The 10,147-nt window shown below is 36.8% G+C and overlaps 4 protein-coding genes across 4 annotated transcripts; 2 read left to right on the top strand and 2 right to left on the bottom strand.

The window, feature by feature from the left end:
- LOC104752696 (alpha-L-fucosidase 1-like) lies at positions 290-2,636 on the top strand. The gene is made up of 2 exons (XM_010474897.2): positions 290-928; positions 1,503-2,636. The coding sequence occupies exons 1-2, from the start codon at positions 396-398 to the stop codon at positions 2,470-2,472; spliced, it is 1,503 nt and encodes a 500-aa protein (XP_010473199.1). The 5' UTR covers positions 290-395; the 3' UTR covers positions 2,473-2,636.
- On the top strand, positions 2,704-3,748 carry LOC104752694. Its single transcript, XM_010474896.2, has 3 exons — positions 2,704-2,906; positions 3,102-3,222; positions 3,325-3,748. Exons 1-3 carry the CDS (start codon positions 2,730-2,732, stop codon positions 3,525-3,527), a joined length of 501 nt encoding a protein of 166 aa, XP_010473198.1. The 5' UTR covers positions 2,704-2,729; the 3' UTR covers positions 3,528-3,748.
- Positions 3,934-5,961, bottom strand: LOC104752693 (probable glucuronoxylan glucuronosyltransferase IRX7). The gene is made up of 4 exons (XM_010474895.2): positions 5,460-5,961; positions 4,948-5,315; positions 4,612-4,862; positions 3,934-4,529 (listed from the first exon to the last, which is right to left on the bottom strand). Exons 1-4 carry the CDS (start codon positions 5,734-5,736, stop codon positions 4,070-4,072), a joined length of 1,356 nt encoding a protein of 451 aa, XP_010473197.1. The 5' UTR covers positions 5,737-5,961; the 3' UTR covers positions 3,934-4,069.
- On the bottom strand, positions 8,606-9,828 carry LOC104752692 (cyclin-dependent kinases regulatory subunit 2). The gene is made up of 4 exons (XM_010474894.1): positions 9,719-9,828; positions 9,540-9,622; positions 9,380-9,440; positions 8,606-8,995 (listed from the first exon to the last, which is right to left on the bottom strand). Exons 2-4 carry the CDS (start codon positions 9,590-9,592, stop codon positions 8,852-8,854), a joined length of 258 nt encoding a protein of 85 aa, XP_010473196.1. The 5' UTR covers positions 9,593-9,622; positions 9,719-9,828; the 3' UTR covers positions 8,606-8,851.

Raw genomic sequence — 10,147 nt, 5'->3', positions numbered from 1 at the left:
CCTTTTTTACCAGAATTTATTTGTCTTCGTATAGTCCGTCTCATTATATAAAGTGTGGTTTTAAATCGATCTTACTTTTCTTTTTAATAAAATAGGAAAGTATTTTGGGTAAAAGAAAATTTTACTTTTCCATTTACAATAGTATAGGAAAACTTACATATATAAAAAATTACATGTATAAATCTAAAACAAAACTTGATCAGGATAATAGTAAATGTTATATAAAAACAGCCAAGAACAGTTATCTATTGCGTTTGCATTAAGTTTCCAACACACTAATAACAGCCAAAGCTAAAAAAAAATATAGAAAAGGTGGAAAAAAAAAAAAAAAAACTCCATTGAAGGACATAGTCAAGATTCAAGAAGAAGAACCAGACTATAACCTTTGAAGAACCATGAACTGTCCAATCACTCTCCTAATCTTCTCAATCCTCTGTATCTCGAAACTCTCAAATTCATCTCGGTTAAAACCACATCCACTTCCAATCTTACCTCTGCCTACATCCCAACAGCTCCAATGGCAACTCGGATCCATGGCGATGTTCCTCCATTTCGGACCCAATACTTTCACAGACTCAGAATGGGGCACCGGAAAAGCCAACCCATCCGTTTTCAACCCGACTCATCTCAACGCTACCCAATGGGTCCAAATCGCTAAAGACTCAGGCTTTTCCCGGGTCATCCTCACTGCGAAGCACCACGACGGGTTCTGTCTCTGGCCTAGCGAATACACCGATTACTCTGTCAAATCTAGCCCCTTTAGAGGCGGAGACGGAGACGTAGTGGCTGAACTTGCTGCTGCGGCGGCGGAAGCTGGAATTGGACTTGGTCTTTACCTTTCTCCATGGGATCGTCATGATCCGTGTTATGGCAATACATTGGAGTATAACGAGTTTTATCTGAGTCAAATGACCGAGTTACTTACAAAGTAAGCTCCTTTTTTTTTCTTTTCTCATATCAGTCAAATCAAATGGGTTTCCAAATTTTGACTCTCATTCATTCTTTGTTAGGTATGGAGAGATTAAGGAAGTTTGGTTAGATGGAGCTAAGGGAGAAGGAGAGAAAGATATGGAATATTTCTTTGATACTTGGTTTAGTTTGATCCATCAGCTTCAGCCCGGAGCTGTTATTTTCTCTGACGCCGGTCCTGATGTCCGCTGGATCGGTGATGAAGCTGGACACGCTGGTTCCACTTGCTGGTCACTCTTTAATCGAACCAATGCCAAGATTGGCGACACTGATCCTTTGTAAGTCAAAATTCACAAACAAATATAGTCAAAACTTTTTTTTTTTGATAGAAAAGAAGTTTGAATTTTTCTTGTTGGATCTTCTTGTACAGGTATTCTCAGGAAGGTGATGGCTTTGGGCAAGATTGGGTACCAGCGGAATGTGATGTATCGATTCGACCCGGTTGGTTTTGGCACGCGTTGGAGTCGCCTAAACCGGCTCTTCAGCTTTTGGATATNGTTTCCAAATTTTGACTCTCATTCATTCTTTGTTAGGTATGGAGAGATTAAGGAAGTTTGGTTAGATGGAGCTAAGGGAGAAGGAGAGAAAGATATGGAATATTTCTTTGATACTTGGTTTAGTTTGATCCATCAGCTTCAGCCCGGAGCTGTTATTTTCTCTGACGCCGGTCCTGATGTCCGCTGGATCGGTGATGAAGCTGGACACGCTGGTTCCACTTGCTGGTCACTCTTTAATCGAACCAATGCCAAGATTGGCGACACTGATCCTTTGTATTCTCAGCAAGGTGATGGCTTTGGGCAAGATTGGGTACCAGCGGAATGTGATGTATCGATTCGACCCGGTTGGTTTTGGCACGCATTGGAGTCGCCTAAACCGGCTCTTCAGCTTTTGGATATATACTATAACTCTGTTGGAAGAAACTGTCTCTTCTTGCTTAATGTGCCTCCTAATTCTTCAGGGTTGATATCTGAACAAGACATTAAGGTTCTTGAGGAGTTCCGCGGGTTGAAAAAGTCCATTTTCTCCAACAATCTCGCCCGTAAAGCCTTGGTTAACTCGAGCAGCATCCGTGGAAGTCAGTTTGGTCCTAACAATGTTTTGGTACAAGGATTAGATAAGTATTGGGCGCCAGAGGAGAATGACAAGACATGGGAGTTGTACTTAGCGTTTAAAGACTCGGTTAGTTTTAACGTGTTGGAAATTAGAGAGCCGATCCATATGGGTCAGAGGGTTGCGTCTTTCCATCTCGAGACGCACAACACTGTAAGCGGGGAGTGGGAGAGAGTTGTGAGCAGCACGACGATCGGGAACAAAAGACTTTTACGGTTTCCCAAGGTTCAGTCGCGGTCTCTAAAGCTTGTGGTGGACAAAGCGAGAGCCGACCCACTTATATCATACCTTGGAATCTACATGGACAAGTTTTCAGTTTCAAGTGCAAACACAACAACAAAGATAACAATCACAAGGACACTCAAGGAGGAGCAACAACTACATGATTTGTAAGAAAGGGCTACACCACATAAGTGTTTGGTTTCCTCTATGTGCATCAAGTCATATATATGTTACTCAGTATGATTGTGAATTCTTAAGTAAATAAATCCTTGTATCTGAAGCCTAGTCATAATTTCACCTATGACCTAAAGATAAAGAAAGGACCTTTCTGCCGAGATTGGGGGTTTGGTAACTCGGCCCAATTGTTTTAATGGAAAAGGAGAAAACTTTGATGACAAAACCAGAGGAATCCCTAAAGTAAAAGAAAAATGGAATCCACTGAAACGGTTCTTTGCACGTTGCTTGCCGTCGACCTAACTGACTATTGCTACAGAGTTTGTTCTCGCTGCCAAAGAGTCCTTCCCTCAGACAACAATGGCGTTACCTCTTCTTCATTATGCAAATTCTGCAAATCAAAAGAACCCAAATTGCTCTATCGGATCCTCGTAAGAACCCTTTCCTCTTCTTCTTCTTCCTCCTTCAAGCTTTGTCGAGTTTTAGATATTTAGCAGTCTGTGAATTAGGGATTTTAGAAATTGGGTTCCTAGAGGATTATAAATAATCTCTTGTAAGAGCTGTGGATAGAGTAACTGGAATTCAAAGTTTTCACCTTTTCTGAAGACTCTGTGTTTTTTTTATAGATGTCTATAGCAACAGATACATCAGTGAAAACTGTGATCTGTTTTGATAGAGCTGCCACTGTTCTCTTTGGTTGTTCAGCAGATGAGTTCTTCCACTTCACCAAGCTCAATCCTTTAACCGGTAATAAACCATCATATTCACTTTACTAAGTTTGAGAATATTATATTACCTTAGCATCTAACATTACATTGAAAGCTTTGACATGTTTTGTTCCCATTGCAGCATCAATGGTGAATCAAGTCTTTGATGGAGAAATGCTAAGGATGACATTGACCCGGCCTCACAACCCAAACGCTCAACACATGAGAGTTGCTTCAATCGTTCCTCTAAGATCAGGATTTCAGCCTGCAATTGTAACCTTGAGAGAGATTTGCACAATGAATGCTTCTTCAGGGAGTTGCTCAACAACAAATCACAATCTCTAGTGTTGGAGTAAAACATAAATGCTACAATCACAAACAAGTTGTTTGATCTCAAATACTCTCATTCGTTGCTAAGTCCATCATTTGAAGAACTAGTTGTTTTGTGAGAAGATGACTTAAGTTGTGGATTTGGTTATCTTTGGGAAACTTTGATCAAGTCTCACCTAGGTTCATAGAATATTTCTTAACAACAAATTTTGGTAGGCTTTAATGTTTGATTCACTTTCAAGGGCTTATTAGCTAGACATTTTCGTGATTGGTAGTAGTAATTTCGGTAGGGCAAATTCGCCGTAAAATAAATAAAACATAAGATTATGTAAAAATAGCATTAAATTCATCAGAAATCTTAATGAAAACCTTTATCAATTACTTTGAAAATAGAAAAATCAAAAGTTATTTACTAAGAATATTCATTCAACTTTTTAATTATCATAGTAGTAGTAATATACAAATTACAAAACTCTCACCAGTCACACCAAAATAAAATAAAAAAGCAAAAAAAGGAGGAAAATGTATTATACATGTGTCAAAATTATATTGGTTTACTAATAAGAGTTTGACCTTCTAACAGACCTATTCAATTTCTTTGACAAAGCCTCCAAAACTTGCCACGTGGCATCTCCCTCTCTTAAAGGAACATTAAACACAAGGGCCCTCTTAACAGACTCATCCTCCAAGTTTCTCTGTATGACAGACAAATTAGTAGCCGCCACGTGTTCCAAAATCTGCCCTAGCTTTCCCACGTCTCTCTCCGCCACTGTGAGCGAGATATCCGGCCAACGCACGGCGGAAGGAAACGGCAAACGAATCCCGTCGGCTATAATCACGGGAACACAACCAAGAGCCACCGACTCGACAAGTCTTGGACTCCACGGTGCCCACCCGAGAGGACACAAACAAAAAACAGAACGAGCTATCTCTGACTGGTAACCGGCGAATCTTTGCCGTTGGAGATAAAACCTCCGGTCACCGCCGTAACTCCGCCATATTTTAGTCCTTACTCTCCTGATAAGTTATAAAAAAAAACCAGTTCAATATATACATTTTTATGCGTGTATAGAGAGAGATAAGAGTACGTTTTGTTTACTTGCTATAGAAGCGACCACTGATGTTTTTGGGATGAAGCTCCATCTTGCCCCGGAAAAAAACCCAAATGTCTCGTTCTTTATTTACCGGAATATTCTTTTGAGTCTTTTGTAAACTTTCCGGTGAGATGTACGGTGGTATCACAACGTTCTCTACTTCTTGGCATGGATGGTTATATGTAACACCAAAAGTTTGCAAAACTATAGAGTTTCTCAAGATATGTGGTACTCCATCAGCAATAGCTCTATCCTCCTTCACAACCAAATAAAGTTTATTAAGTATAAATAAATAAATGTTTATATATGTAAAAACTTGGCAAATCCTTTTTTGAACTAACCATGGTGTGGAAACAAGAGCCAAAGTCGTGTGTAGCCGTGAAGACGTGGTCAGAGCCATTGTTTCGATTCCAAAACGGGTATTGAGTCGAGATGAGCTTAATCGCTTCATCGATAAGTGATCGTGCGTGACCAATCGCGGGAAAGCCATTGATGGTGCTGAAGTTGCAAGAGACATAGACTGGGACGAAGAAGAAATCGGCTTCGTAAGGATCTTTCGTGCCTACTTCTTCATCGAGGCTGAGCAACGCCTTGTGGAGTGCCACCTCCGCGGCAAAGAGGTGGTTGCTGCACCTGTCGTTGGCTAACCAGTCTTTGTTGAACTTTGAAGGTAAGTCATACACGTAGATTTTCAAATTGTTGAATACATCTAAGGAAATTTTTTTTAAAAAAAAAAACATAGTTATGACAAGTTAAGATTGTTCAACTAAAACGTGAAGTAGAACGGACCGAAACCTAGACTTATCTCGATGAATCTACTAGAAAGCATGATGGATTCATCTCTATATATTACCTGTTCTGATGTTGGGACGTTGAGGGGCAAACCAAAGTTTGTGGTCATGAATTTTAGATTCAAACATGGCACGAGAAGCGAAAAGCTTTGGTTTAGGGTTAGTAAGAAGAGGGTTTGATCGGAGAGGAGAAGACTTATCTTCTTGATCTTGATCTTGATCATGGTCGACAAAAAAGGAAGCAAGAAAATAGAGAGTAAGGGAGAAACAGAGGATCCATTTGTAGTATTGTTTGAAACAGAGACTTTTCTCTGTTCTTCTCTGTTTATGCGTTAGCATCGTTCTTGTTTTGCCGGGATGAATCTTACGGTCTGAGCTGGTTGTTCAGTTCGAAACATGTGATTGTTGGGATGGAGTTAATAGGGTTTTGAGTTGGTGAAGAGGGGTTTTCGGATTCGGGTTTGGGAGATGAAGTGGAGATTAAGGAATGGTGAAGGTCGAACAACAATTGAAGAAGTTTGGAGAAAGATTGATCAAGACTACTTTGACACACACAAAAAAAAAAAGATTGATGAAGACTATTTTTTTTTTTTTTTTTCTTTGTTGACTCTTCAGAGATATTAGAAATTCAAGTTTCTAATAATTTCTTTATTTCGTTGTACTTGATTTTTTTATTAAAATTATTATTATTGTATAGATTGATAGCAATACTACTAGGAGATTATATTATCATTCTTACGTAGGAGATATTCATATTGCATAAGAATTCATTATATGATTATATATGTAAAGCGACTCAATCTTAAAAAAAAAAACTTACAACTCAAAGTGACAATGACAGATTTTGCATGTTTTTGTAAAGTTGTGAAAGTAATAAGTATGACCCTTAACTGATTTATTTGAAAAGTATATTTTCGGACTCTCTCAAACCTAATACATGTGGGTTTTGGGGAATTGAGATCAGGACGCTGTTGGGTTGAAAGATTTAACAAAAAATAAGAGGAAACATGACGAAAGAAAAAGAAGCATGATTTGGTCCAACTGAACGTGAGTTTGTGTGTGTATACGTTACTTTGCAATATGTCATCGCGTTGATCATTCAAAGATATATTCCGACAACCTTTTGTTGCATACTCTATCTTGTAAACATCAACACACTAAAAAATTTTGTTATATGATTTTTAAGAAAATTAAAAATTCATATATAACTATTTTTTTTTCACGACGAATATTCTTATTTGATCAAATCTAGGATTAGCAGTTAGATGAGAAAAAAATCGCGAACATGCGGAAATGTAATCAATTTATTTAATCCAAATATTTTCCTTCATTTCTAAATAAAGTGATTTTACATCACACATTAGAAATGAACGAGCGAAGGCACGATTCAGGATTAGACAATGAATTGAATTTTGGCCAAATAAAAAGATTGATTTACGCCGCAAAATTTATTTAAAGACTATAAACCTTATCTTTGATCAGATTAGGTTGAGTATTATATCCGTACACGGCAAGAGATAATGGACCCAACTCGAATAGGGAACCAACTGGAACCATTGTAGCCACCAAATTTTGTTAATGTTCTTTTACTAAAAACCGAATATATATAATTAAAAGAAATTAGTATTACTCAAACGAATGAACATTTATACAATCACTTTTCCATAAACAGAGAATTATGTTTATGACATGTAGGCTTTATGATTAGATTTTTTTTTTTTGACACAAAAGCTTAGACAAAAAGTACAATTAGGTTTATAAAATTTATACTGATCCAAACGATTTACTATATTATTTAACGACAGTAGTGGTTTGAAATAAATAAATTTGTATTCACGTAGAAAATGACGCGCCAACCAATTTTCTTTGGCTCCTCTATATCTTCAATACAACCGTTCGTACGGTATAGTCACCAAGCTAAGAACATCGATTTGATGTTTTCACAAAAATATTTGATGAGACCAAAAAAAATAAATCGATGTTCAGTTCAGTAAAAAAAAAAAATGATAAGAAAAAGAAGAATTCAAAATGATTTGAATCACCTATTTGTTTCCGTAAGCATCAAGGAAACTTGTACCAGTGCTACCACCACCACGAGAGGTCCTAAATATTTTAGAAAACATATACATGATCGCATATATTTTTCTTTTCAATTTGATCAGAGTTTTTGAGAAATAGAATACTAGTGTCCTATGATTTTACTTACGTTTTCTAGTAATACACATTCTCAACTCAATGAGTTTTTGTTTGTTAACTTTTTATGTGATACTTTGTTTTCTGTCAACTTTTACGCAGTACTTAATTCGGTAGGTATAAGAACTTACTGTATAAGAAAGACAAAAGGAAAAAACTTTACCAGCCACTTCTTTCTACACCTTTTGTTTATGCAAAAAAGAAGGGATAAGAATTCCATGCATGTTTGGTTATCAACTAATCATAAATCATTATTTTTGCTAACCGACCGCATTTAAATAATGTATGCATAGATAGTTTAGTGTTAGGATTAGTGTCCAATCGCATATTTAAATATAACAAACCTGATAATATAAGGTATAGTGTCACTTTCAAGAGGTTGCTTGGCTAAGTTAGAATGACATAATGCATGACCAATAATATAATGTTAAAAAAAAAAAAAAAACTAGAAACTATTGAATATATTAACACGAATATATATGGACATTGAGGCCCATTGTGCTATGTTATTAAAACGTTTGTTTGTGCCCATGCCTACTCGTATGATTTCTGGATCAATCTCTTTCTGTAATCGTTCTGTGAGTGAGAGAGAGAGAGAAACAATTTGTAATCTTGGATTTGTCTGGTTACAAATTCTGTAATCGTGGAATCTCTTTCTATGATTATCGGAGTTTTTTTGGTTTAATGCTAGATATAAATATTTAATCGTTTGATAATCGCAAGCAACTGTGATTGTGATTGCGACTGCTATTATAAAATCGCAGGATGTTGTTTGTTTAGCCAACCGCACAACTAATTGCTATTTAAACAGTTGTGTGTCTGATTTGTCACGCAAAACTAAAGTATCACATCGCCTAACATGCACTGTGGCCAAAATCAAAGTTAGCTTAGTTAGCCTAAAGAATTTGTTGAACATAACAAACATGTCCAACATTGGATTCCATTTGATTGGTTAAGTCATATCGATTAAGATGCTCAACGAACCAGAAGCAATCAAAAAGAACTGGAAAGGAGGTGAAAGAAGCTCAGAAGCAGGAGATATAAACGGCTTAACAGTGCATAAGAGTTCAAAGGTGCATCCAAATAAAAAAGTCTAGCAAAGAACCAGACTTACTACATAAACATCTCCACTGAAGAGATAAAATAAAAAAAAACTAGTAGAGGAATGAATGCCTTGGTTTGTAAAACCTTGTTTACAAGAAGAGACATAAACCGACGATATTAGGGAGAGAGAAAGTTTTTTTTGGGCAAACAGAGAAGTCTACTTAGCAATGAGATTCTGAGCTTGATGGTCCTGCTGGTAGTTAAGTGGCCTCCTGAAGAGCATGATGTGTGGCTCAGGACGATGAATGGCGTAATGAACCCAACCACGGCTTTGCTGCACTCCTATAGCTCTCCATTCACTCTACAAAAAAAAAGCAGATGTAGCACAAGACAACTGTTAATTCCAAAATCAGGAATTGAGACAAAAAAAAAATAATAATAAGAATAATGTTATACACTTATCAGTCATTCATCACATCACTGCTGATAATGATACACAAAAAGACTTAATGATCTCAACTAAGCAAAAGGATGATACAGACTTCTAAGAAACGACACCACCAGAGCCTAAAACTAAACCAAAAAGAGTTTATGTGTGAACCCAAATCTCTAATCCTAAGCAGAAACAATATCAATCTTACTTATTCGTAAACATGTAAACGAGGTATAGAACAACACGAATGATGAGATCACACAATCACAGGTACCAAATAGAATAGAGGAAAACCCTAATTTTGGAACTTACTTCCGCGAGGATACGATTCTTAGGTAAATGCTTAGCCACTTCCGGAGGAAGGACGACGTGCCTGTACAGAACAACAACAACAACGCGATTAGGTTAGATTAGACTGACACAAAGTTAAAAAGAAAAACTGGAGGAGGAATCACAAGTTGAGAGAAATCACCTGTATTCATAAATATCATCGAAGTATTTGTCTGAGTACTGGATCTGACCCATCTTCTCTCTTACTTAAATCACCCACAAAATCTTTATAAAATAAAAACAAATTGAGCAATCCGTCAGTAATCTAAACTCTAAACAACGAAAAGAAACCAAAAAAAAGAGAGAATCTGAAACGCAAACCTTGATAAGAAGAAGCGATCGGAAAATTAAAAAAAAAAAAAAAAAAATGAATCTTTGGGGAAGGAGAGAAAAGTAGGGTCGAATTGAAAAGGGGATTGTGGTACAGATGGTAATTATAAAGGAAATCAAGGGGTATCTTTCTAACGGTTGTTCTGCCTCTTTTTTCTTTTTTTTTTTTTTTGAGTTTCAAATTCTTTTGAGGCGCTCCTTCCCGCTCGCTGCAGCCCTAAATTTTTATCTACGCGGTTCTATCTTAACCGAACCGGTTTCACGAATCAATGATTGACTTAATTGATTGGAGTCAGTTTAATTGGGCCTTTGGGCCGAAATGTTTTTTTTTTACCCAACATCAAATTCGAAGCATAATTTTCAGCTTTTTAAACGAGAATATAAAATCAATTTTCCTTTGCTCTTTTTTTTTTTTTTTTT

Source organism: Camelina sativa, chromosome 16 (assembly GCF_000633955.1).
Source record: "Camelina sativa cultivar DH55 chromosome 16, Cs, whole genome shotgun sequence".
NCBI classification, from domain to species: Eukaryota; Viridiplantae; Streptophyta; class Magnoliopsida; order Brassicales; family Brassicaceae; genus Camelina; species Camelina sativa.
This window is presented reverse-complemented; position numbering and strand designations above follow the sequence as displayed.

Excerpts from the sequence above, each read along its gene's own strand:
- LOC104752696 (XM_010474897.2), top strand. The coding sequence starts at position 396 with ATGAACTGTCCAATCACTCTCCTAATCTTCTCAATCCTCTGTATCTCG. Across the intron at positions 929-1,502 it reads ATGACCGAGTTACTTACAAA|GTATGGAGAGATTAAGGAAG; the intron begins GTAAGCTCCTTT and ends ATTCTTTGTTAG.
- LOC104752693 (XM_010474895.2), bottom strand. The coding sequence starts at position 5,736 with ATGCTAACGCATAAACAGAGAAGAACAGAGAAAAGTCTCTGTTTCAAA. Across the intron at positions 5,316-5,459 it reads ACGTCCCAACATCAGAACAG|ATGTATTCAACAATTTGAAA; the intron begins GTAATATATAGA and ends AAATTTCCTTAG. Across the intron at positions 4,863-4,947 it reads GCTCTTGTTTCCACACCATG|GAGGATAGAGCTATTGCTGA; the intron begins GTTAGTTCAAAA and ends TTGGTTGTGAAG.
- LOC104752694 (XM_010474896.2), top strand. The coding sequence starts at position 2,730 with ATGGAATCCACTGAAACGGTTCTTTGCACGTTGCTTGCCGTCGACCTA. Across the intron at positions 2,907-3,101 it reads AATTGCTCTATCGGATCCTC|ATGTCTATAGCAACAGATAC; the intron begins GTAAGAACCCTT and ends TTTTTTTTATAG. Across the intron at positions 3,223-3,324 it reads CAAGCTCAATCCTTTAACCG|CATCAATGGTGAATCAAGTC; the intron begins GTAATAAACCAT and ends TTCCCATTGCAG.
- LOC104752692 (XM_010474894.1), bottom strand. The coding sequence starts at position 9,592 with ATGGGTCAGATCCAGTACTCAGACAAATACTTCGATGATATTTATGAA. Across the intron at positions 9,441-9,539 it reads GATGATATTTATGAATACAG|GCACGTCGTCCTTCCTCCGG; the intron begins GTGATTTCTCTC and ends TGTTCTGTACAG. Across the intron at positions 8,996-9,379 it reads AGAATCGTATCCTCGCGGAA|AGTGAATGGAGAGCTATAGG; the intron begins GTAAGTTCCAAA and ends TTTTTTTTGTAG.